The sequence below is a fragment of the Haemorhous mexicanus genome, chromosome 8, assembly GCF_027477595.1.
Source record: "Haemorhous mexicanus isolate bHaeMex1 chromosome 8, bHaeMex1.pri, whole genome shotgun sequence".
Lineage (NCBI taxonomy): Eukaryota > Metazoa > Chordata > Aves > Passeriformes > Fringillidae > Haemorhous > Haemorhous mexicanus.
In genome coordinates, this window is record NC_082348.1 from 7,173,752 (window position 1) to 7,201,696 (window position 27,945).

The following is a 27,945-nucleotide window of genomic DNA, read 5'->3' on the forward strand; positions in this document are numbered from 1 at the left end:
GCCTTGGCTGCATCTCAAACCAAAGAACTACCAAATGAAAGGGAAAGCAAAACAAGGATGTCCTGTACTTACACAAGAGTTATCCATAGATTTGATTATGTCCCAGCACCCACAGTCTTTGCCTGACTCTGACCATCTTTCTTGCAATCAGGGGTTGAGAATGCAATGCCAGTCCTTGAAGTACCAAGTTTGGTGAAGGATAGATGAGGTTTCCAGATACAAATCTACATTTTCACAGTTATACAGGTGCCATTATGCTACCACTTCAATGCATCACACATCCTCTAGATACCTACAGTATCAAGAGGCCCAGGTTGACTGATTTGATGGTACTATATTGTGTTATTCTGTCTATAATTCTGGTTTACATTTCCCTCTTCTCTACTGTGTTTCTGTATTTTGCTGTGTCTTACTTCTGGTTCTAACTTTGGGAATGAATCCACATAAGTCACCCATCGCCTGAACATGAATGTTTCACTTTCCACAAACAAATGAATTTATATATGGTCAAGTGGATTGCTCTGATTGCTCTCTCCCTAGTTCCCCATCTCCATAAAATATCCTGTTCATTCTGCATTTTGACATTATTTCCTTGATATTTTCCCACCAGCAGAAAGCAGCACTAGTTATTAAATTTAAAAAAGCTGAAAAAAAATCTGAAATTTTACTTAGCTGAAAAAAATTCTAAAATTTTTCTTATTTTCTAAGGTAAAAAAAGGGATGATTATGCTGAATTCACAATCATTCTGTCTTAGAAAATTTTTTTAACGAAAGCACTCACTTAGCAGTACACCATTAAATTTATTTTGGAAAGAAAGTGTTCTTCTGGTCAGGAAAAGTTAAGATAGTTAATCTGAATTCCAGTAACATACTTGAAAAGTTGAAGTTTTGATCTAATCTGGAATGATTGCTCCTACATCTTTTTTTTACATGAAGATGAATTCTGATTTTCTTTCAGAAGTTTTCCTTACATGGCTGGGAGACATGAAACTGTTCCCTGGCACTTACAAAAAAATTGCCTGGTAATGGAATAATATACCAGGTTTTTTCTTCTTAATCCCACAGGTAACTTAGGTCAGCTTCTGCAATTGTGCTTATGGTGAGAACTAGTCAGTTAATACACTGATCTCATTCCAAAATACTATGGAAGGAAAATGGGTTTATTTCTAGCAACTTAAATCCAGAGGATTTTTTTTTTTTTTGCCTGAATTGCTGTTACATAAAATTTACTGAATTTGAATTTCAGAATAGTTTAGCTTGTTTCTAGTTCAGTCAGAGGAAGGTATTTTAATACTGTAGCTTTAGTCAAGTGTAGTTACTGTAATACCTACAAACCCCTTCACAAAAGTTTAAATGCTGCATACAGTTTTCCTGGAAGGAAAGATTATTACTTTAAGTATGATATTATAATGAACCAATTTCTGAGAGGATATCTGTGTGAAAAATCACTCTGAATGTTATTCTTCTATTACCTTATCTAGATACATGATGAAGCAACAGCTTCTTAGAAAGGTTCTTTTTTTTTCCTGCTGGTAACTTTGCTAATCAGGGTGACAGAAGGTTTCCATTTTGGGAAGGAACCAGGAGCACAGGAGCTCCTGGGCACTGCTCTGCCACTGCTGAGCCTGACACCTGGCCTGGCAGAAGGGTCAGTCCTGATTCCTACTCTGGCAGTGCCAGAGGTGGCTGTTGGTGGTGGGAATATCCATTCACTAAGGACAGCAGCTGGCACTGGGACCTGGGGACAAGAAATTCCGTCTCCTCTGCTGATCTGAGGAGCACACTCCATCCTCAAGTGCACTCTGAAGGTTTTCTGTTCTTATGCTCCTTTCCAATCTGAATTTTTTCAAAAGAAATATGTTTTTGATGCATGGAACGGCCAATAAAAGCATCATTGGGAAATTTATTAATGCTGCTGCAGAGCTGCTCAGCAGGGATGATAGCTTGTACTGGTGGGGAGTGTTCTGAGTGGAGAATAATGTGGAGAACATTTAGATTGATACACGGGTGGAGGGAGGCACATATCAGGAACATAAAGTATGAACTTGCTCTCTTATCCATCACAAGTGTTTAATCTAGGGAGCGCTGCTGCTCGCTCTGCTTACTGTGTAAGTGAAATCCAGAGATGAAAAAGAAGAATCTAATAGGTTTTTCTGACAAGGGTAATGTTAAATCATGAACAATTTGGGATGTTTCTGTTAACTTTTGTGATATGTTGCATTCCTTTGTTTTCCTTCAATTTTGGTCAGCTTGTTCTGAACAAAAGCTGTTAGCTAAACAAAAATATATTATTGTTACACTTACTGATGTGCTGTCTAAAGCAAAGCTATAATTTAGTCTCTCCTTCCACTGGGAGAAAAGAAAGCAAGAGAAAACAGCTGAATATATAGATAAAAGCAAGGAAGGTAAAGCAGAAGTCATATTTGTAGCCTTATAATCAAAGATAATTTCAATTCCATATAATTTTAGTTGCATTTAATTTTTTTTTTCATATTGTAACTTGTTTTCTCAGTTATGATTTGGTTTGTGTTTTTTCAGGCCTGGGTTATTGTGATTAACTGGATTCCCATTAGGAAGTAAAGAGAAATATTATTTTTTTAAGTTGCAAATGGAAAAAATGTATTCAGATCACAGAGATATCCCTGGTTACTCCTATACTGAGAATCCTGCAGGACACACTTCACCTTAGACTTAACATCTGTGTCTTTTACACATCTCAGGTTTTGCTAAATGAAATTGGTTATAAAGCATGTCAGAAGATACTGCAAATCTTCAAAGGGTATATTTAGGAAATAGAGGCCATGGTGGGGGAGAAAGAGGAACAAGGTGACACTGGAAAACAAATTTAAACTTGTTGGAATGTTAAGTCTGTAGTGCTTGGAGCAATTTCTGCCTTTTTTCAGCTTGTGCAGTCAGTCTGAGCTATTTGTGCATAGCTTGAGGCTGCCTTTTTAATGAAACTACAAATAAACCCTCATCTACAGCTTTTATCTTCATCAACAGTCTAGAAATTCTTATTTTATAGTGCTCACAGTGAATGGTGTTGAACACCAGGAGGTCTGCACTGGAAACAGTGCTGAAAGGCCATCATCTGAGAATGCATCAAGGCTGTGGAATGGTCTTGCACGGAAAAGTGTTCACAGATTATAAATACACTGTTGTGGCTTGACTGCAGCTGGTAACCAAGCCCCACACCCCACTCCAGCAGGATGTGGAGAAGAAAATCAGGAGTATAAAAGTGAGACAGCTCATATATCTGCATGAAAAATCATGCTGAATATTATTCTCCTATTACCTCATCTAGATAGAACAAGAAGGAACAGCTTCTTAGAAAGGTTCTTTTTTTCCTGCTCATAACTTTGCTAATCCATGTAACTGAAGCTTTTCATTTTGAGAAGGAACCAGGAACAAAGGAGCTCCTGGACGCTGCTCTGCCACTGCTGATGGGTTGAGAAAATGACAGTTTAGTAACTAAAATGTTAAAACAACAACAGCAACAAATTGTAATGGAAAGGAAAATACCAAAGAGAAATGAACCTGCAGAAAGAGAAGTGATGCAAATGTCAACAACTGCTCACTCCCACTCCCTGGTGTCCAGCAGTCCCTGGGCAGTGGCCCCAGCCAGCCTTGCCCCTCTGTATTGCTGAGCAGGATGCCATATGCTCTGGGACATCCCTTGGGTCACTTGGGGTCAGCTGTCCCTGCTGTGTCCCCTCCCAACTCCCTGTGCACCCCCAGCCCCTGCTGATGGGGTGAGGAGCACAAAAGCCCTTGCTCCATGTAGGCACTGCTCAGCAGTAATGAGATATCTTGGTGTTGTCAGCACTGTTTGCAGCACAAACCCAAAACACAGAGCAGCTACTGTGAGGAAAAAGAGAGAGCTGTACCCCAGCCAAAAGCAGTGCAAGCACAAACAATTCTGTGGATGGATTGTGAATTGCAGTTTGGGTTTGGAGGGAGATCTGCCTTGGTGGTAGAAAGAGTGTGAGGTAGTGTACTCACATCACCTCATTCAGTCCCTGAAATCCAAGATAACTGCTCAGTAAATATCTTATTGACAAGGTTCTGTGGGAGCTCTGGGCACACCACAGGAAGCACTTAAGTGTTTTGAGGTGTTATCAGCATAGTTTGGGTTCCACATAGTCTGGATTCTTGGATGCCTGTTACCGCTGCCTCTCTCTAAGAACAATTAATAGCTACATTGTGAATATTTTTGATTTTTTTCCTCAGTTAAGTGGTTATGAGCAATCATAAGCACTATTTAATTATATATCCTACATACATTTTATTCTTGGTCGATTAATGTGTGATTAAAGTGTGGTTTTGGAAAATTACAGGCATGGCTCTCAAAAGAATTTGAATTTGCTAGCATTGTAAAGCCTTTGTCTCTAATAAATTTCAGAGTTGAAGAATTAAAAGGAATTCAGAAAAGAAGATCCCACTCAGGCATCACAATCTGACACCCAAAATTGAAATAGAGATCTTTTGTATCTGAGGGATCCTTACTGCATTGCATCTGATAAAACTTCACTTCTCTGAAGGACCTGTGCTTAGCACATGAAAATGATCTTTAGCTTCTACAAGCAAAGATGTCATTTCTAATTATTACTTATCACTTTCCAGACAAACAATTCATGTTATCCAACACTCTCTGGGAAAAACAGCATTTCAAAGATGTTGATCTTTTTTAATTCTTGTTTGGTTCAATCAGATTTTTGTCATGTGTGCTTGTGAAAGAGTGCTTGTTTTATAATCAGTGCTTTAGATCCCAGATCCAGTTATACCAGTATTAGATTATGCTATCTTGTATTATTATAGCCACTTGTCCAGTGCCTAGTCATAGTTTTCACTGTAAAAAAGAAATTCTAGAATAATCTTTGCCAGCTACTTTTTTTTTCTTTGTGTCTTCTGATGTTTACTCCTCTTAGTTTGAAAATTTATAGCTGCAAATTGAAATATTTTGAAGTGAGCTTTTTTGCTATTCTCCTTTTTCCATGTGTGTAGTGTTATTCCTAGAAAGCATCTTAGAAAGAGGAAAAGGCTGATGGTACTACCAATAAAACTTCTACAGTAACATAATTTCTGAAATAATAGTTAAGAAATAGCTAGCTAAGTATCCCTTCAACACTTCTCTCTTCCTTGAAAAGGTGACAGTTCCCAGAGGAAAGACATCCCAATGACTAATTGTTAGGGTTAGCAGCCTTTTGTCTTTCTTGGGATGAAGAAAGAGGTAATTTCTGAAACAGGCAGTTTGTTCTCTTATCTTCTGAGAGCTTCTCTATGATCTTTTCTATCACTGTAGTTACTCCCTGTTTATCAACAATGAAAACACTTTCTTGTTCAATATTCTGAAAGGTAGATGGAAGAGAGAAGAGAGAAAATTTGCTTTACATTCCACATTTTCCTGTAAATTATCATTTGCAATTTCAGGTGGATTTCCTGCTGTCTTAATTTATTGTTCTTACTTTATTTGTTAGTGGGAAGAGGGAATATTGTACTGCCCTTTCCTAGTTCAGCTAACTGAAATCCAGCTTTCTGATAAGTCTCAGTCAGGCCACTGCATTGTGCAGCTTCATTGATCAATGTCTTTAGTGATTTATATCTTTCCATTGATCCTGGGGAGCTTGCCATTCCTGGGCTGCAGGGACAGTTTCCATCCCTTGTTTTCTATTGGCCATGGGCCCATGGTGTTTCATCAAAGGGTTCATCATCACTGGGCTGCTGGTTTGATTTATGGAGCAAAGTGAATACTTAGGAATAATGGTCAGGGCAGGATGTCATTTATGATTTGCAAAATGCTGTTGGTTTCAGAAGAGCAATGACAGTGTAAACCAGCCTGAGAAGCTTACACAATGTGGGACTCCACTGAAGGTTTCTCATTAATTTCTGTAGGAAAGGGCCTACAGTGAGCAGCATAATCCTAGTTTCAGTAAGATTTGAATTTTTAATATTTTTATTTTCTCTGTTGACACAGAGCATTAGAGAAGTAGATGAGCCTTTACTGCAGAATTCTCATCAGGCTGCTGTGATTGCATCCTCTCATGGTACAAGCATGTGTCTTAAACTCATTGGACTGGGGAGACCCAGAGTGGAGTTACTGCTTTTTCTTCCTCCTTTTCTTTTCTTTTTTTTTAAAGCTGTTTCACTTCCAGAACACCATTTCCAACTGTTACCTTTTCCCAGAAATTAAACTGCACTGATCAGCAGGACAGCACTTATCCTGCCTTTGCTGGGCTTTGCACCTGGGGAGGATTCTGTTACTGGGTTTGAACACAGCCTGCCTGTGACTGTGCAATGGGTGAGGCATGAGCAGAGACTGCTCAGGAGTGGCAAAAGATGCTCTTTATTTGAGAAAACACAAGAAGTGTAGGACTTGAGGGAAGAAAGGGGTAAGCTGCTTTACCCCATTGTTTGCTGCCTTCAGCATGCTCACTCCAGAGCCCTCTGTAGGATTTGTCCAGCCCCCCCCAGGAGATGCACATTTCCTCTGGCAGCTCTCTGCCCCTTCCTTCCTCCCCCAGCACTCAGCTGCCTTTGCTATTGACAGATTTTGCACACTCAAGAGGTTTCTGCCATTCCAAAAGCCTTTGTCACCCTCTCTCTTTAGGGATTTGACTTTTAGCACAAAGGGTGCTTTACAAATCCCCGTTTGCTTTCTGGAGTGTGGATTTTCCACTCTGCCCTCACTGGACATCACCCAGGTGGAACTGGTCAATGTGGTGGGGCAGTCCCCTCAGCACATGGCATGTGTAAGCACAGTTTCTAAGCTTAGAAGTTCTTCCTCTGTTCTGCACCTTTTCCATGGCTGGAATGCTGGAACTCATTTATTATTGCTCAGTAGTAACTACTTTTGGAACTCTGTGAGCTGTACTTCATCACTCAGGCAGGGCTAACAGCAGGAAGTGTCATGAGGTATTCAAATGCACATCAGAATAAAACAGGATGTGTGTTTTGATTATGCCACTGGTGTGCAAAGTTCATCTAATTTTGTAATTAGAAGATGAACAGGTTACTTTTTTATGTGGCTGGAATTTACTCTGAGAAGCTGCATTACTCCACTTTCTGTAACACAATGTCATAACCTGTGCTTTCTTCTACTTGTCCTTTGAAATTGCTGCCCTGAGTTTGTGCAGGAAAGGTGACTCTGTGCATATGTTTATGTTTTCTTCTATTGTTAGCCACATCTGATTCATGTCACATCCCCTCCTAAAAATAATGGTTTGTATTTGAATTGCATCAGAGATATACCTTTGTCATTTCTTTCCCCTGAGTTCATTGAAGTGTTTTATCTCAATGCACTCCTTAGGGCAACTTGAAGCAAAAATGGTTTAATGGCTCTTTTACAGATACTTGATTGTTGCATCAGGGAGTAGCAAGAACAAAAAAACAAAGCCCAAGTACTATATTTATGTTTCTTTTGTGATCAGGGTAGCAGTAATGTTGGAAACCTGGTGGAATGGCTCTTTGACATCTGTGTTTTGGGGCTCAGAATGAGATATTTTCTTCATAGCTTGTGTAAGGGTGTTCAGTAATTAGGCCCATCTCCTATAAAACTAATTCTTGATTAAAGTTTTAACATAGTAATAGTCAATTTCTAAGCTAGTAAATATTTTAAAAAGATATTGTTGTGAATTTGATCCAGACTGCTGATTTTTAATTCAGTTACCTATATGGGGTTTAGTTAAGATAATGCCTTGCTAGTCACTCTCAAACAGCTGTATTTGCACATTATTCAAGCAGGATGAGTTCTTCATGAAGATGCACACTTTTATGCTTAGACAGAGTGCGCGTCTCAATTCTGGGGTAACTCAAAGATCGTGAATGTCTGAGCTTTGGTACATAATTATCAGAAGGGCACACAAAGACTATTGAAGGAATTCTCCAGTTTTGTTCTGGCACTGAGTATTTAATGTTGATTTACCTCACATCTTTCATTCTCAAGCTGCTCGTGAGTTGTCAGTCTGCATCTGCTCGTGCAGGTAGAGAAGGTGGTTTGCAAGGTAGAGCCAGTCCCTCCTGTGCTGTGCTCTGATGATGGGTCACTCTCAACATCTGTGGAGTTCTCTTTTTCCCCTAATGCTTGCCTTGTCATTTTGGGAATGTTTTACATTGCTTGCTTGTAGTCTTGTTGTTTTCTTTCTCTGTCTCACTCTCTCTGGACAGAGAGAGCTTGGACAGATAATTATTGGAGTTAGCAGGATTCACTATTCAATCCTATGATTTCTAGAGAGCTCTGGTAAAACTCAGCAGCCACTCAGCAGCTGCAGCTGGTAACAACTCAGGCTGGCTGACTGGAAATAGACTGGGGCACTTCTGAAAGTTTTGTTGTCAGTCTCATTCTCTCCAGTTATATGTTAGAGCAGATCTTAAATCAGTATTCATCTGGTAGCAGCTTGATTCTCAGCCCATTCTTTAATAATTCAAATATTAGCTCTAGATGAAGAAAGGTGAAAGACATTAGGCATGAACATATGTTAGCTTTTCCTCAATAAACTGCTTTAGCTCTCAGTGGCAAAAAGCTGCCACTGAAAGCTGGCATGTTCAGTGTTCATTGCAACTTTTAAAGAAAATGGAAGTTATAAAGAAATGACAAGTTCTGAGTTTTAAAAATCTGAAGTGGAAGTAGCAGTTCAGTTGTGCATACACTTGCAGAATTGGCATAGCATGTGTCACAGAGCCTTCATGACTCCACTTATTTAGCACTTTAATCGTGTCACTAGCAACTTCCTCTCTCTTTTTTTCATTCATATACAAGGGAGGATTGGACATATTTGCATAGTTAACTTCATTTGCACCTGTGAGTAATGACATTTTTAAAAAATCCTTGCAGGAAAAGCTGTCAGAAGACAGTAGGAGATGTAAAGAAGGCATGGAAAAAATTCGCACGCAGGCAGATGAAGATTCAAGAAGTGAAAGCAGCAGCACTGAGGAGGAAAAGGAAAAAACAAAATTGCTCTTGGAGCGTTTGAAAGCTCTGGAGGTAAGAAGCACAAGAGTTTCACACATTAAAGACCACCCTCCCCCCTGCCTCATTCATTTATTGGCACTGAATCACCCTGTAGTATTAATCTAATCTTTCACAGTTCACCTGATTTCATGTTATGGGGTGTTTTTTTCACAATTCATTTACCAAGGCTGAACAAGAAGCTTAGAACCACTAAAAGGATCCCTCTCTAATGCTGAGCATCACATATCTTTAAAAGGAATTTAATACATTATTTTAATTCCTTTGAGACCATTTAATAAGAAAAATTGCTTTTACTCGTTTTGTTTCAATTATTAATATTGCAATTCTAATATAGGTGGTTTAACAGCTGTCATAAAACTAGTTTTGCTCCAGTGTAGTTTATTGCTCAATTTTTAATTGCTGGGCTGCTTGCTTGGGAGAGCTCTGGCCTTTTTACTGCTGGGCTGTGGAAAATCTGTTTCCTTGTAGACTTCATGGAGAACTGCACACTCTACATTTTGAGTGCATTTCTGGAAAATTAGGATCTGCAAAATAGTGCACTTTGTGGTAGCTTCTAACTAGAGGAGAAGTTTCAAAGTTTTCTGAGGCAGCCGTGGACAAGGTGCAGGTAAAACTTTGACCACAATATACATGAACTTATTTTGTGCTCCTTGATAGAAACATGAGCTTCAATGTCTATGAAAAAATAAGACTGCATGTTTAAATCTAATTTTTAACTACTACAAAGTGCATTTTTCACCTTTCTAGTGTTCTTCTCCTGTTCAAGCATTTATGTAGCATTATAGCTATGGGTAAATGAATGCCTTAGAATGGTCTGAGTGACATTTTGCCTGTGTAAGGTGTTGGTAGACAATAGATTTATCACTATCCCTATACATTTTTGCTTAAGTGTGAAGGCCCTTTCACATGATAATTTCTGGTTTGAGTTGTACTCTGATAGATTAAGACTCTGCATTTTTGTTCTCGAGGACTTTGTTAAAAGTAAAATATGAACAGTTACAACCAGTCCTGTTTGCATCTAAATACAGGATCTGAAATCTCAGAGGTGCGGGCAGTTTCTTTAATTTTACCTTAAAGGCTTAGACTGTTTGTAAAATAAACACATGTAATATTAAATAACTCTAATTTCACCCTGGGGATAAAAACCACATGCTACTAAGTGTTTAAGACAGTAAAACTCTAAAAAAGTGTACAGTTTAATACAGTCTTGCTTTATCTGTTGATGGAGAATGACTGTAGGTTATTTGTGGTCTTTTATTTCCAAAACATGCATGGTTTCTGTTTACTTTGCCTTATTCCTAACCAGTCTGCATGACATTTGCAGTTCTTTGTGTCCTCAGTTGGTAGGGAGGTGTTCAGTAATGTCACAGCCTTGATCAGCTGTGGCAGATTGCCCAGGTAGAGGCTGTAGCAGCAAGGACAGGCAGGACCTGGTTCAGGAGGGGCAGTGGAGACCTCTCCTCACTGGTGTCAGTGCTGTGCAGTGCCTGGCTCAAAAGCCCAGGTTAGAGAATGCCAGTTCTTCGGGGATTCATCTACACAAGGAGTGTAAGGAGCTGTCAAAGGAGAAAGATGAATTCCAGGGCCAACATTAATTGTGATCCAATGTAATCAAAACAATGTGTTGTTAACTGTGTGTTGTTTAACATTATGTACTTTTGCTGTATTTTTCTCTTGAAGAATATAAATTGTAGTGTCAAAGACTGTAGGGTTTATTAATTAAGAGACTTTTTTAAAAGTTATATGCAATTAGCTGTTCTAATTCTTTACCATTTTCAGACTAATTATTCTAAATATTTTGTTAGTCTATCTAGAAAGGAACAAAAAATTACTGTTTGTTAGTTTTTTGTGCTGTGGGTGTCAGGATCTTTAATCTTACTTTACATTATTAGATGTTACTGAATTAATGAAATCAGAAGGGCTAATAAAGTGCTTACTAGAATTGATCCTCCATCTGTGCCCTCTAGAATCTGAGCACTGCCTATAAACAAAAGCTGTTAAAAGTAATAGTCAGAGTGTGTGACCTAATCCATTAATGCCTATTAATATAATTCCATTAATATCATCACTGGTAAGAAAGCTTTTGATGTCTCTTCCTATTAGTTTGTTTGCTCCTCAGCTGTAGCACATAACCAGCTGGTCTGTTGGGGCATTGTAGAATTATTTCATCCTCTTCCTCCTCAGCTGTGTTCACTGGCCTGTTGCTTGGCACATATAAATTTACATTTATACACGTGCATATAAATGTATTTGACAGTGCACATCTAAGGAAAAGCCTGCACAAGTGGTGTGAAGTTTTTATTCTATAAAAGTTTACATCCAGCAGGTATTTTTTGTCCTGGTTAATACCTTCTCTTGGCTGCTCACACAAAAAGTTGGGTAAATCTCAGCTAATTTTCCAGTGAATGAAGTACCAAAAGAGAAATGCTCTCCACCAGCTCAGGGATAAATGGGAAGCTCCTCCAGATACATGTGCAATAGAACAGATTATTTAGTTTCTTTTGTTTGGAATGCCTGTATGGGAAAATTATTCCTGTTCCATACATAGAGCAAATTATTTCTGCCCTTCCTGGGCTACTGACCTTGTGGATGTGAGGTACATGGTGGCTTCCTTCAGGACTTTCTGTGGATGGGAAAAAGCCTGTAGTCATCCTGGTCAGCTGGATCTGCAGCAGGAAATCTAAGAATAAGGAAAGGGGCAAGGCTTCATTTTCACAGGAAGCTTTCTTTTAATAGCTTCCATATCATGGCAGTTGTGTTTAAAATGTCTTCTTTTTTTTTTGCTGTCAATTGTATTGCCAAATAAATTTCAGTAATTCCTTTTATGTGTTATTAACTGCTGTTTATCCTAGAAATGTTCTCACTGAACAGTAGAAATCAGTATAAAAAAGTATCTTTGTAGTCAGCCCAAGTGAAAGCTATCATATACTTTGATAAGAGATATCTACACATATTCTCCCATTGCTCCTTTTGCCTATAATTTTTTTTGCATCCTTTATCATTTACAGCAAATTCTATTTCCACTTTACTGACTGATAAATACCATAAGTTTCTAATCAAATGGAACAGATGACAAATAAAAAATGGCTCACACCATCTTGTGTCCCATTTTACATAGTTGAAATTAATTGTGATTTCCTGGATATCAAAATTCCTTTATGCCTTCAGCATTTTTAGTTGGCTGCTCTTGAAATGCCATTTAATTTACTTCAGTAGTTATGATCAAATGCCTTCTAGCTCTTACAAAGAAAAAAAACCATTCTCTGATATCTTCTCTGTGTATCTGGAGTGCTGCAAAAAATTAAATATTAATGAAATATGGGTAATAACATATGAATTCCGTGGTCGAATTTCTTTTTTTAAATTCTGCTTTCATCACCAGAAGAATTGCATTTTTTTTAATTGTAGCCAGAAATATACAAAAAGTATCATTTATTCTGGACATGCATCAACACCCATACAGCAGTTCCAGATTTTTTCACCATTTTCACAACTACAGTGAAACAATAATATTATATTTCCAAAGTCCCATAGTTACAAGTCAGAGATTTTTCACAAAGCCTTAATTTGCTCTCCTGGGTATGTTAGGTGTTATATGGATTTTCATTTCAAGATTGTCTACTATATCTTTTTTCCAGCAAGAACAATTTACACATTTACAGTCCACAGAGGGAAGCTTTAAGAATATTCTGTATTAGGCAAACAGTGTCTGGAAAGGCCTTGAGAGTGTCCCAAAGCTTTGTTATCCAATATGGAGCTAAGGGTTCTCTGCCCCAATTTGGCCTCAAATGACTGAAATACAAGCACCAAGCACCTGCATAATTGCAAGTGATTTAAACTGATATACAGCATTAATGTCAGTCTTAATCTAAACATGTCTGTAAAAGCTATAGTTACTTTGATTTTTAAAATTTAATCAGTGATAAATACTGTGTCAGCTTTGAAGGCTTATTAAAGTCTGTCATTTGCACAGACATTTATGCAGGGAGGGTAATTCAGTATGAATTAACTGTGTCTGACTCTGTGAAATGTTCCAGCTCTTTTGAATGTCCTTCTTTGCAACTGCAGTAGTGCAACTTGCTTAGAAAGATTTGCTTTTGGCTGCTCATGAAGTGACTGGGACAGAGCACAGCTAACACCTTGTTAACACCACAGTATTTGCATTCAAAATTAAATCAACATGGGCTGCAGAGAGGAGGTTCCCCTGGTTTGCTAAGTGTCTGCTTCCCCATCTGCAGTGGGCACGAGTTCTTTTGGCCTCAAAAATACTGACTGAGGGCTGCTCCCAACCTTGCATTTTTCAGCAAACCACTGGGGTAGCATTAGATTGTAACCTTGGAGTCAGTGAATGAAAAGCCTAATTCATGTGTGAGAATCTCATTGCTTGCAGGTGAGTGAGGCTCAGTGCAAGTTTCAGTAAACCAAGCTGCAGTGGAAGCAGTGTCTGCTGGGGTAGAATCATGAAACCACTCCAATTTTAATTAAACAATTTTGCCCTCTTACCCTTTGCAGTTCATCCCAGAAAGATGTGTTTTGTTTTAATAAATTGAGCTTTGGGAGAAAACTCACTCAGGATAATAAGAGTTCAAATATATTAGAGGAGTCATTTCCCTTTTATCATCACCATTAAACAAATGAGGAAGTACGTCAAGTATTTCCAATATTATGTTTTTACTACTCTGCAGAGAAAGAAAGACATGATAGCAATGAACTATGAACTATAAAATAGAAATATGAGAAGGGTACATAATTCCTCTGGGTGGATTAGGAGGATAACTTTGAATTGGATGCTGCTGGTTTTTATTTTGCTCATTATTTTCTCTTCTTTATTTTTATTTGAATGGTTTTCCATGTACTGCAAGGCAAAATGGTAAGAAAACTAATAATTATTTTCTTTTCCAAGGAAAGAAACACACCATATGCAGAGGCAAAGAGCCTGAGTTTCTGAAAATATCTGTGAGGAAAGACTTCTTGTCAATTGAAAGTCAGCTGATTCACTGGTGTATGGGAAATGTGAATCACTTGACTTAGATGCATAGAAAAATCATGAAACTTTGAAATGTTTTGTAGCAACATTCTAAAAATTTTGTAGCAACCTGTCTTGTTGCAGCCAATGTGTTTAATCTGATTCAGGCAGAAGCCTCTTCTTAGCCCAGTGCCTTGGCCATCCACACAACTAGATCCATTATGCTGATTTGTCACCAAAGACCAACCTACTTAATTCTAATTACTGGATGATTTGACTTTTAAATCTTTTCAGTAGGAGACTTTTATAATTCATTTTCTGAACTGTGCCTAAGAACTCTTTTGTTTTTTTGTAGTGAGGGATCAGACAATGAGGCAGGGGAAGTCTTATTTCCAACCTTACACAGTGGCTGATAATGACTCAGCACAGAATTGCATCACTGGTTTCAAAACCAGCCCAGTTTATTCCAGCTCTTTCCAGATAACAGTATTGGCAAACTGTTTCAGCTTTCCAATAACTGAGTAAATTTTAAATTAAAACTGAACAAGTACCATCAAGCTGAATGTTTTCTATAACTTGTTGATGCTTGAGCTCATCTGCTGTAGGTCCTCAGTGGCTCAGCTGGTCTTTGGGAAGCAAATCTCATGGCTGCTACCTGTTTCTCCTTGCCTTTGTGCCCTGTGTGCTTTCCTCCTGCTGTCTGTCCTCCCCTGCTCTGGCTGAAGTCCTCAAAAGCTGTTTGTTCCCCTCCTGCCAGTTCACATCTTCCACCGTGGCTTTTCCAGCCATCCCACGAGGGTGTGAGGCTCCATAGCTGGCACAGAGTTCTCTCTTGGGATCTTACTGGAAATATCATCCTCATATGGATGAGGATTAATAGAAACCTCTCCTGGGCAGACAGTTCAACTCAGTTAGAATGTGGTGAGTATTTAAGAGAAGAGGATGTATTTCCTGCAGACATGTAAAATATTTATCTTTCTATTTTTCTCTCTCCTTTTATTTTTTTTTCCCCTAAGCCAGTTGAAATTCATGGCAATTTCTCTTTTGGCATAGAAAAATCAAGATGATCTAGTAGGGATGTGAATTTACAATGGGGGTGTTGAAAATAGCTCAGCCCACTGGATGTAAGAAGAGCTGTTCAGATTTACTCTGTCATTGCTGTAACCATTTCCTGCCATCATTAGAGACAGATTTCTGATCCACTGTTCACCAAACAGCTCCATCTCCTGAAATGGGAGAGTGCCTTGATAAAACTTACTGTACATTAAGTCATTGTCTCCATGGTCCAGGAGAAGGCCATGCTTATCTGCATTTTTCTCACTATTCAGTTCAGCAAAAGCTTAAAATGCTTTCTAAAATCAACTGTGATGCCTCCTGGGAATTTTAGTCTGAGTTACAAACAGTATTGTTTTCTTTTCTGTTTGAGTCTAAGGGAAGATAAAAGAATGTGGAATTGCATCTCCTGTGACACACCATGGCAGTGGTTCAGAAGTTGAATGTTTTGGGTCACAACATGCAGAGCTTCTGAGGGTTTAGCAGGTGTGGAAAAGGTAAAACCTTCCAGATCAGCTCTGTTTTGTACTCTGACATAGCCACAAAGCAGTAATATATTGAAATAAGCTAATTCAACCAAGTGCTCAACAGAGTATGCTTCAACTCTTATTCCTGCTCTGCTGTGTCTTAGACCACCATTTAATTGTTTTAAGCTTGTCATTGTGTCATACCCCATCAACTACTTGGGAATTTTGCTGCATATCAGAATTTTTCTCCTTTAGCCTGCTCATGCAGTAAACAGGTTTTAATGAAAGTTACTTTCCAGCTTCAGCACTCATCACACACATCAGTGTGTCCCAGTGAGGTACAAGGCACATAGGGAAGGAGTGAGAACTTGTGCTGTTCCTGATTTCTTCCTTCTCAAGGCAGAATGTATAAAATGCTCTTTTCCAGGACAGTGAATCCAGCATCTTGCAGGGGGGAGAAAATGCAATACATGCATATGTCTTACATGCAATTTTTTTACTTCACATTAATATTTTGGTCAGGGTGCTGTTTAGCATATCCTTTAGTTCACCTACAGTGGTGATTTTTTTTCCCTAAGTTTTGGTGCATGCAGTTGTTAAAATTATAGGTATACTACAGAATCCTCAAGACAATATACTGAGATCTGGAAATTGTATTGAAACAAATGGGATCATAGATAAGCATTTCATGTTCATTTTACCACAGCCAAATGAAATTACATATATTTTCTGTAAAAAGCAGGTAACAAGTTCATTGTTTTCTAGGATTTTCCGAGTTCCAGTCCAATGGCACTTTTCTTACAGCTGTGTACCACACAAAAAGCTCTTTAGTACTTAGCTGGCTGACATAACAGCAGTCTTTAAATAGTTCAGAGTATTGAGTGTGGCCACAAGAATAATGATTTGGTGCCAGGAGGTCTGAGGAATAGGTGTAGTCAGTGAAGAAAAGGTAAGTCACAGAAGTCAAGGAAAATCATCTCGGTTTTATTAAACCTGTCAGATTTTCTCTATTGTAATGAATGTTAACTGCATTCTGCACACAGTCCTTGCTAGGTTGCAGTGAAGGAATCTGCTATTTCTGTCTGCCTTTTATAATCTAATGATAGTTTTTCAGTACCCTTCTTTCCAAGTGTGGTGCCTTCTTGCAGATAATCAGCATTTACTGTAACTTACCTTTTTCAGCAATCAGGCATGTGCTACAATTGAGAATCCCCTCTCCCCGTGGAATGGAATGAGATTTTCCAGCCCTGTGTTATAGATCTAGGTGGCTGTGTTTATCCCCACACATCCATCATCTCAGAGAGTGAGACTCAGTAATTTTTTTAAATAGTTTCCCTCAGCTGTGCACTCTGGGCTGGCTCTCCACAAGCCCTTCCTGTGAGCCTGCTCATTACTCACAGTGGCCCTTGTTTCAGAGGAAAGCTTCTGTGTGACAGAGATTTTTAGAATCACACCCTATATTTTTAATTTACGTAGTAATGTGTGCAGTTTGGCTGACAGCAGTGACAGTTCTACAGTTCATAAACTAAATAAATAGCTGCAGTTCATTTCAAACTAACATTTTAAAAATCCCAGTTATTCTGTGGATGTTCTCCAGTGGCTGCATAGGAAATCCCAATAATTTACCTCAGCTGTTTAAGCTGAAACCCTTACAACTCCTTACTTACAACATAGAAAAAAAAAAATCTTTTAATTTCTCCTTACTAATCTTGAAAATGCTTAAACAGTATTGACATCTCATGGTGATGCACTTTTTCTTAATTTTATAGTGATTTCTTTTTTGTTCATCTGGTAGAAATACAGGATTGGACATTATAGAAGGGATTCTGGGCATGTATATTTACACTCATAGACTGGAATTAGGGGCACTGTGCTGAATTCCAGCCTGTAAGGGTTGGCTTCTGTGTTGGAAAATACTTAACTACACTTGTGAGATCTGTATGATTAACATACTCTTGAAATTCAGTATTCACTGGCTTTATTATGCAGCTAATTTGATAGTCCACAGCAGAAAATACCCAAACGATTATTTTTAAGTCTGCTTAATCTGTCATGGTGACAAGCACAGATTTTAAGATTACTTATAAATAGATAGAGAGGATAGATAAATGTGGAATAGTCTGACTGATTTTTGCTGATGGTTCTGTAGATACCTGATTATCACTAAGTGTTAAATTTCAGTGTATAGTCCAAAAAGCTACACATGGGTGCATTATAGCCTCATGTGCATGGGTGTGGATAGCTGCATGCACATTTTAGTGTACAGTTGTCTGTTTCAGGAGCTATTAAATGTCAAGGAGAGTTTTGTTTATTCATAAGGATTTCTTTTCTGTTTTTTTGTTTGTTTGTTTGTTTTTGTTTTGTTTTTATAATATGTCTTCACATATTGCCCACCCCTCCCAGTTAAGTTGTCTTTCCCCATATGGGGTCAGATCCTCCCTTTTTTTTCACCTTAGGCTGAGCACCATTCCTCTGCTTCCCACATGGCAAAACCAGGTCTGTGTCCCTGCTCTGCCCTTCAGGAATGTGCAGTTCTCACCTTCCCACGCAGCAGAGAAAGGTGATCTTCCCTTCCTGACCCCTGGCCCATGTTTCCTGTGCAGGTGGAGTTATGGTCACCATGCCTGGCAGGGCTCCCCAGCTCCTCTGGGATCTACAGGCACATAATGCCATCTAGAGGGCACAGCTTCTTCCCTTCCCACTGGAATACCTGGGATTCCTGCTGGCCTTTCATCACCTGTGGTGACAGAGCTCTTCATCTTTGTGATTCATGGGTTTTCCTATTCCTCTTCTGTGTGTTTGTACTCAGACAAGGCCAATACTTGGAAATTGTTTAGGAGAAGTGCTCAATTGGGGATTACAGTTTCCCTTTAATAAGCCTCCAGGTTTCTTTCTTGTCTTCAGTCAAATGGTCTGTTCCTCCAGAAAAACCCTTCTGATTTCAAGTGTTCTGGGTCTTAACATTTAAGTTCTTCAGGAAAAGGTTATTTTAAATAGAGGAAGAAAGACCTGAATTTTTCACTCAGCATTTTAATAAATTCTAAGAAGTACTTACACAATTGGCTACTTTGCTAGACAAAATCCCCTGTAAAGTTATTGCAGCAGCAGTTTCAGATCAGCTGAAAAATGTGTGTGAGGGTCATGCATTGTGTGAGACTGCTGTGTGTTTAAACAGAATTTAAAGCATTTTCTTCTATTGCATCTGTCCCTCTGCAAGACTTGGTTAGCAGTTCTCTTAGCAGTTAATGGTAACCTGGGAATGAGTGGAGGCTTCTCAGCATTGAGGTCATGGGGCTGAAACAGCTGAAGTTTCTCCTTAATTGCCTCCAATAGCTCCTCCTTTTTCATCTTTTGAACCTTACAGAGTTTGCTCATTCAGACCTTAGATGTGTCAGAGAAAAGTCTCTTGCACCCTCCTTGGTGATTTCCTTCAGTCCTATTTGATGTCATTATACTTCAGCTGCTCTTACCAATAATGACCATTCTAATATTCTTTTTATTAAATAACAATGAGTGTGCTTTGTGTAACTGAAGTCTGATCTGTACCTCATAAAAAGGATTTTGTAACACATTGTAGTGTCTCCCCAGTGCTGTGCAGAGATTACTGTTACACACATACATGCATAAATTTGATTCAATTAAGGTAGGAGGTGTGAAACAGAGAAAAGGGCTCTGTTGCAAGCTTTATAAACAGCATCTTCTTTTTATGTAATGCCCTGCCATGCAAAGTAGTTCAGGTAGCAGAAGCAGTGTAATTGCATGGAATAGCTTTCATTTGAGCTAATTAGCTCTTCCTGAGAACCAGAGTATTGGCCCCAGTAGAACAATGCAGGAGCAACCTGAGCCAGCTTTAGCAGCTCTTTGCAGTGTTGACATAACTTCACTTTTAGGGAAACAGTCTTGGCTCCTCTTGCTGTGGCACAGTATAGGTTTTTTCCATTCCAGTGTTGGTTGTCTTTTTACTCTTTTTCTCAAATATTTTGCCCTTTGCAGTGACCCCAGGGTAATTACTCAAAATTTTACCCATTTAGATAAGTAAAAATAGGTATTCTTAGTTCATTGTAAGAAAGAACTTTGCTAGTATTAGGCAAAACCTGTATTTTTCACAAAGATGTTGAATAGAAATAAGAGATGAGAATTGCTTCTCTTTTCTGAGCAAGTGATTTGCCTCGCTGGTGACATCTGCCAGGCAGGAGTATTTCCCAATTGCAGGCCAATTTGACAGAGCAGTAATGTGATCAGTTCTAGGTATATCTGACATTGCATAGTATTTCATACATTGATTTATTTTTGTTCTTTTCTCTGCATTTTCCCTTTAGGCCAATTGATTAATCCCTGATCCTGCTCTTGAACAGGAGTTTGGAATTAGATAACAGCAACATTTCCTCATCTTTGATACTAATGTTATTTTATTTGGCTATCAAATTCAGACATGTGAAGGTGGGTGCAGTTCCAGTGGCTGCACTTGAGCTGTGTTTAATTATGTGTGATGTGAATTTGGCTCATTCTGCAGATCAGGGCTGCTGCTGCTGCTGTACTTTTCACACCTGAGCATAATACTGAACCCCATCATCTTTGACCTGAAGTGTGTGTGATGTGAGACTGCCATTTCCAGCCAAACCTTGGTTTTTTTAAGGACTTTTGGTTTGCCACATTCTCCAAAAGTTGTGGTCTAAGGCATTTCTTGGATTTCCTAGAATGTAGTTTGCCCACAAATGCAAGTATGAAGAACAAAATCTGAGACAAATTTTATATGCTGAAGAGCAAGGTTAAGTTAATAATTGAGAAGGAGTTTATTATAACACAGTGGCACTTAATAATATACAATTACAATGAAATTTGATTCCTGGTAGCTGGCTTGAATGTTTATATTTCTGTACTGGTTTTTATTTTCTGTTTTCATAATGTACAAAGCTATAAAAATATCCAAGCAGAAAAACTACTCTGGCACATCTCTCTTGTGTGCAGGAAAAAGTTCCCAACAGGCTTCTCTTTTATTTTGGTATTGTGGGATGCATTTTTGTCCTGGCAGTAGAATTCCTTAGGGCTTCCCTATTAATGTTGGAAGATATCCTGTTATAATTGTGTGTCTGCCTTGGGAATGGTGTAGCAGGAGCAGATCTTCAGACTTGTGCTGTGTACACTTTGGGGAGTCACTCTGACTCCAGGGGAGCCCAGCAGCAGCTGGAGTCCCTGCTCCCATTTCCTGTAAGAGAAACCCATCCACTGGTTCCAAGGCCACACCATGGTGTGAGCTGTAGCCTGGTCAGTGTGATGGTCAGAAAAATCCTGGAGATGAGGACACTCACAGCTCATCCAAGCCAAAAAGTCAGTGTGGGTGGACCTGATGTCAGCCAGCTGAGTAGGAGACATTTCCTGTAACTGGTTAGGATCACAGTTTGATGGTGCCACCTCAGACAGTTTCTGCAGGGTCCTTATCCCATCTTCTGTAAGTGAGCACAGTCTGCATAGGGCACAAAAAACAAACCAAAAAACCCATTCATGTGCTGACTCTTTTAAAAGACAGAATTTGAGATCTGAGCTGTTTTTCTTCAGGGCCAAGTACAGCTACTCTTCAAATTCACTCTAAAAGATTAAAAATTAAATGAATCAGAGCTTTCAATTTAACAAATGTCAGTGCAAAAGCCACGTGTTGCTGTGTGGAGCGAGGGGCATTGCCCAATTCTTGCTGTGTGCCTGTAAGAACAAAAGAGAAAAACGTTCAGAGCTCTCAGGAGAAGCAGGGTGATGTTTGCAAGCAGAGTTTCATTTCAGCTAGCGAGAAATGAGCAGTAATTCTGTGATTCAGCTATTAGGAGCTGGCTAGTGGCTACAAAGCAATTGCTGCACGTTATGTGGCATTTGATGCTCTCCACAGCACAGCACCAATGCCTGTCCTGCTCCACTTGGCTTCCCAGCTCCTTAGCTGGGAGGGACAGAAATAACTGAAGCCATCAAGAGAAGTTCATTCTGAAATACCTGGGGAGGTTGACTTATGGGTGACTTCTGGTGAAGAGAGTGGAATTGCAGGAAACATCGCCTTCAGGAATAGCTCAGTGCTCCCATGTAGTTAAAACAGAAAAACTTGTTATAAATTTATGTTGGGAGCTGTGAAACAGGAGACATTAATAGCTTATTGTGGTGGGGAGCTTTTAACTTGAAGTCTTTAAAGGAACAAAGTAAAATGATTCAGCATAGGAGGAGGAAAAGAATGTATTTTATTATGTTTAAAAATACTTTGTGGCAGTATCAATTACATCATCACATAATTTTTAAATCTATTGCATGGTACAACAAAGAAAAGCCATTTTTTTTCTCGGAATTCAAATTAAAAGAAGCTCAAGGGACGTTTTCTAAAGTGGAAAACCAGTTGTGTATTTTATTTTTCCATTTCAGAAAAACTCATACGTATTTCTTTGGAAAAAGAAAAGAAAAAAAAGATTTTCCCACTTGCATAGCAGAGAGCTGGTATGAGTTTCCATCACCCAGCCCGTGAATGTGACATTCAAGCAAATGGAATCAGTGTTTTCCAGACTGTCAGTTTAAATCATTTTGTTTCATAATTTCATAATGTTTGAACTAAATGAAGGAACTTCAGATAAATAATTAGGAAAAAATATTTCTTGATAAATATTCAGCATCCACTTTCTCTGAAGTCAGAGCAGAACATCTGTTGTTTTACCTTCCAGTGAGTTCCAAAATAATTTGGTGTGGGATACATTTGTGTTGTAGGTTATGCATTAAATGAGGGGACAAAAAGCAGGAAGGCAGTAAAATCTGAATATTTTGTTCCTGTCATCAGCTCCCATGAGCTAACTCAATTGTAATTTCCTTGAGGGAGTGGAATGGGTAAGGGGGGAGGAGGTTGGTGTTGCTGTCCCCTGAAGATAGTTCCAAATTGAGCTCCAAATTTTTACTGTTTACTATAATTTAATAACAGCCCTTCATTTCAGGTGCATTGAGCAGCCTGGAAGCACCAGGTCAGGCATTAAAGCAATTTTTTTTGCACTGACCTGTGAAATTATATTTTATTTTCAGTCCAATGTTATTAGAAAAAAAACCACAGAAAAGCTACTTTAGAGGAGAAGAGCTGCTCTTGATAGATAGAATTTCTAGAAATTTAAAAAAAAATCCTGAATATATGTTATGTAATCCTTGTCTACCTGATACTTAATTTCAAGGTTTTCTACCTGTGAAGGCAGTTTGTCCCCTGGTCTTTTTTTTTTTCATATCCCCTTCCCATTGCCAAGAATGAGCAGTAATATTTCCATATTTTCTCTGAATATCTCAGAGACAAGAGGGGGAAAATAAGAAGTGTTTCTGCTGGGATGAAGTGGCCCAAACATTAATTTTCATACACAGTTCTGAAGTGCCCTGTTCTTTTCAACCTCCCCATTAGATGAACCTTGTGCTGCTCAGGTGTGGATAATGAAATCACAGCAAGTACAAAACTGTCAGTGAGCTCATGGTCAAAATTACCCAGCTTTGAAGGATAACTCATTTACAGTAAATTCTGAAGTGCCCTCTCTTATTGCTTGAAAAACTGTCTTAAAATACAGGAATTTTTTTCAGGATCTGATTTAAAAAAAAAAAGAAGAATAAAAGCTACCTTTTGAAATCTTTTTTTTAAGGGTTGCCATATGTATAATTTCAGAAGGATTCAAACCCAAAATTTAGCTATTGGTTTCAGTGTCACTCCTAAATTTGATAAGTCTTCTCCAAAATGTTTCCTTGCAAAGCAAAGTAAGTATTTTCTTTCAAAATGACTGCACCAACAGTTTTTTATTGAGCTTCAGCACTGAGTTAACAGGTAGTCAATGGTTTTCAGCTAAACTGTACTAATTTCAAATAATTACTACTCCAAAGAGTTAGAATTTTGCTTGACAAGAAGAATGCAAATGCAGCTGCCCAAATGTGATATGATTTTCTCCTAGAAGAGTTTCTAATGCAAAGATATTTAGGTATGTGTCACATACAAGTTGATATTAAAAAATGCCATTTTGTTTTAATCAAGTCTTCACCACTTCCCTTTTTCTGTCTCTGTTAATTGTAAGAATTTTAGTTTGACTTAAAATTTCAGGACCTCAGACCTTTTATCACGGAGCAGGGATTTTTATTTCTTTGATAGAAGGAAGAACTGCCTGTGAATATTACATGGGGAAGCACAGTAAGTGTGTCAGAGTGAAATGCACTCAGTTCTTAAGGAGAGCAATTCCATAAGGGAACAAATCACTCAAAACAAGAAGGGGGGAAAAAAAGAATGGGATGGGAATCTTGGTGGGGCTTTTGGCTCTCCATCCTTATACTTCTATGCTTTATCAAGTGTACATGTGTTATGTAGACCATGTCTTTAGGAAATACAGTTGTATGCTGGCTGCCCTTGCTTCTTCAGATCTCTTTTTCTCCTCATGCTAAAAAGATGTTTTATATGGGATCATTTGGAAGAATTTTTGGGGGAGAAAATAAGGCATCCTTCATAATTTTAACCCATTTGTACAAAGGCCTGTATTGACAGTGCTTTGCCAGTGGAACTGTTGAGAGTCTATTATTATCTCTGTAAATACTGGTAGAATTTGCTGTTTTCTATCATTTGCATGCAGGTGAACACACAACTCTGTTATTGATATATCTGTTAGCAGTAGCCTAGGTGATTACTTGCTTGAAGATAAGCCTGTGCTTATAATGCAGTCTGTTTTGCTAGATCTATTCCTAACCTTCTTAAAATGTCAACTCCAAACATTTCTGTGGTGTCAGAAGGGAAAATGTTGAAGGTTTTAAAGGCTTGTGATTCTTAGTTACTTAAGAGTTAACCAAAAGAATAAAAGGACAAATATTGCCATTCTTGAACCAGTTGAAAATTTCCAGCCCCAAATTCTGGGAGAAAAACCAAAACAAAACAGGTATTTCACAGAGGAATTCCTAGAAAGATGAGTTTTGCTTTAGTCATTTTTAGAACACAGTCTCACCAGCAGTGGATGAATCTCATTTTCTTCTGGTTTGTTGGATTTGAATCCTGAAGTTTGTACATTTATCCAATCTAAGTAAATTTGGAGGAATAAATTCTGGTTGCACTCTTCTTTCCAAAGGGTTGGACACCCATTGTTTCATCTTGTGTGAGCTGGGAAATGCTCAGCAGACAGGAAAAGCTTTCTGTGGTTATGAGCCCCATCCAGGACTGTGGGTGGGAGTCTCTCTCTGCAAACTGCTAAAAATCTAAATAAATGAGCAAGTTCTGCATTCTGATCTTTGACAGCATGAAATCAACACAAATTTTAAAACTGTTACATAATTTCTGCTGTAAGTTCATGTTTATATACATGAATCTGCTCATCAATAATTGGTGAGGCATCATAGGAAGCTGCAGAGACCCTGGGCTGCTTTTTGTTCACAACATTTAAGCCCAAGGGGTTTTTGTAACCTTAAGTGGTTAGTTTCCTGATGTTGAATAAATATCTTCTGATTTCTAGCATCCATTAGAAGGTTCTACTGCTTTCTGTGAGTCTGCAAACCCATGGGTAGCACAGCTATAGCAGAGCATGTCCTGGAACATACACTGCTTTTGAGATTTAATATAGTTTTGTGACAGTAAAGAATTTTAAAAAAGCACTGTTGAAGTTGTGAATTGCAAGAATGATCCCCCCAGTGCTGCCCAATAAGGGCCTTTTATAGACACAATTAGAACTGACCCTTGGATGGTTCTGTGTTTCATTGTTTAACATCACATATGTATTACTTCCATGCCATGTTTTAAGTGAATTGGAATTAAACACTGGCTGAGTATTTCAGATAAATTATGTCAAATGTTTTAAGTGGGGTTAAATATAACAGGCCATTAAAAAATAAAGCAGAAAATGATGCTGCTGAGAAGGCTGAGTGTTTTGAAGCAAGGGTGAGAAGCTTGGCTGTCATCATATCACTGATTTGTTCTTTTTGGTGTTTTACTTTTTTTCTCCCATCTCCATGATCCAGAAGAAAGAGTTAAGGCTGGGACATTTAAATAAAAACCATTTTATTTAAGTATTTTTCCACTAAACTCACATCAGTAGGTAGCACTGCCCAGTCTCAGTGTCCTGAGGATGTAGGGCCAGGGAGCAGAGCTGTTCAGCAGGGAGATGCTCCATGGTTGCCCAAGCTTTGATCTGTTGAGGAAAAGGTGTAAAGGACAAGGTGGAAACCTCCAAATGTTGACAGGTGGCCTTGAGGTGCAGTTCTCATTTTACTCTCAGCAAAGAGTAAATTTAGCTGTCTTTACTAATATAAAAGGCACTGGAAGGTGGCCAGTGGAAATGCTGTTATAGTGCTAGAATTAAATTAAGGCTTTTGTTGCTGCAATTACATTGATTTAAAAGCAAAAATGTAATTTTCAGCTCTTCTGACCAGAGAAGTATGGTGTTAAACTTTTCTCTGACAATTTGTTGGATTAGTCTTTCAAAGGACAAATTCTCTGCATAGCAGGGACAGAAAGATGCAAGGAGTTCCCAGTGACCAAAGACACAGAGGTGGTTCAAGTGGTAAACTCTTCCTAGAGCAGCAGCTTACCAAAAGTGCTCCAAGGACCTAAGGAAAAAATGCAACACCATCACTTCTTACTTTGCCAGCAACAGGGTTTGACCCCTCGTGTGCTGTAGGAAGCTGTGATCACAGAAGTATACAAAATCAGAGGCTGAAAGCAGGAAAAAATTGCTGAGTACATTTGAAGTGCTTGGACAGCTCTTAATACACTGCAGTGGGCATGACAAATGAATGTCTGTGTAAATCAATAAAGCTTTCTATAAATGGACAAATGGTTTAGTGTGAATAACAAAGGAGTGCACACGGTAACTGTGGGGTAGCATTCTGCCAGGGATTTTAAAGTTCACTGTCATAACTTTGTTCCTCTTGACCTTTATTGATGATACCTTCAGAGCATGCTGAGCTGCTAACTAGATGTGCAACCTTTAGACCTCCATCTCCTGCCCTTGAGTGGATGATCTTTAAAGGTGCCTTCTGATCCAAACCAGGCTATGCTTCTATGATCTCCTCTTCCCTTAGTTCAAAATGCATATCACTGCCTGCTTTCTTCTTTCTTCCCCCTCCCATCCTTTTGTTTTGTCTCAACTCTGAGACAAAGGTTGAGTAAGGAAAACTGTATTGTACATCATTCTCTTTTATTCGTGCATTCTAGTAGAAAATTCAATTAATTTTAATAGTTAATTAATAGTTTTAATTAATTTCATTGTCATTATAAAAGTGCAGAGGATTGTCTGTTGAAGCATCAGGTGTGTAGCCTTTCATTAACTTTGAAACTGTGCAAACAGCTGCCCCACAGGAGAAAGTATCTATGGGAGAGAGAGAATTTAGCTGACTCAAAGAAGTTTTATCATTACCAGGGTTATGTTTTTTTGTCCTGAGGAAGGAATGAAAATCGATTGACAAAGTCTCTCATAATGACTGCATGTTAGCAATGGTAGCAATTCAAGGCAGCCTGTTTTGTTAAAGCAGTCTGAAGTTTTACCTTTCAAACTCCATCTCACAGTTCAGAACCATGTTGTCTCTAATTCAGGAAGTTGGAGGCTGCTTAACATTATCCAAGTCATCTTTCAATTTTCCAGTGTTGGGAGACACTCTAGTGCAAAATACTTTCAAAATCAGAATTGGGAGGGACATCTATTTTCACGTTTTAGGATCCTTGAGTCTGCAATGATCCAAAAGCAGCAGGGAGTGATACTGATGCTGCATTTAGTGGTAAGTGATGCCACAGTTACTTTTAGCTGACTGAATGCTGCTGTACTTAGTGAGCTGTCCCCCAAAAAACAATGTGTGTGTCTGAGGTGCTGGTGGCAGGTGCTGAGTGCTCCATCTTTGCTGGGCTGCATCACTTTTAGTGTTAGCAAGGCTGAGGGACAGAGAATGATTGTTCATTTCTATGTGTGATATAAAATATACATAAATTCCTAGAGGACAGCTCTGCTTAGACTAGGAATCACTACAGAAGTCTGGCTATCTCAGAGAGTGCTGTTCTCAGGACTCTCAGCTGCCTGCTCTCAGCAAGCTCAGTTTTCCCTGCACAGTCCCCTGCCAGATCATGGGAGGTTTAGATCTGGGGTCAGATCTGTCACTGCCCCAGGTGCCTGCAAGGGTGCAAAAGCTTTCCAGCTGTGAGAAGAGAGGGGGGCTCCTTCCTGCAGCTTAGCCTTCTCCAAGTGTGGCCTGAAAATAAAAATGGAAATTGAATAGCAGTTTCCTTCAAGGAGATGTACTCTGCTTAACTGGCAAAGGATGCCCAGAATATACAATGTGAGAGGAAGGCAGTTCCTTTGGAGCAAAAATTGAGCAGCCTTACAATAACATCCAAACCCAGTGATTTCTGTGAAATAAATGAAGGTTTGGATTAGGAGGCAGGGTTTTGAGACTGTAAGTGCTATTACAAATTTTCCAAATGAACACTTTCAGGGGAATGAGAATTATTATCAAGTATTTGGTTGCACTGTAGAGTGATTTAATATATCAAG

The 27,945-nt window shown here is 38.8% G+C and overlaps 1 protein-coding gene across 2 annotated transcripts in view; it reads left to right on the forward strand.

Moving 5' to 3' along the window:
• The window catches only part of NCKAP5 (NCK associated protein 5), a 351,387-nt gene that overhangs the window by 227,272 nt on the left and 96,170 nt on the right, over positions 1-27,945 (forward strand). For both annotated transcript variants that reach the window (XM_059852591.1, XM_059852590.1), the window contains one exon: positions 8,831-8,980. In XM_059852591.1, the coding sequence (XP_059708574.1) occupies positions 8,831-8,980 (150 nt within the window). The remainder of the gene's footprint in view (positions 1-8,830; positions 8,981-27,945) is intronic.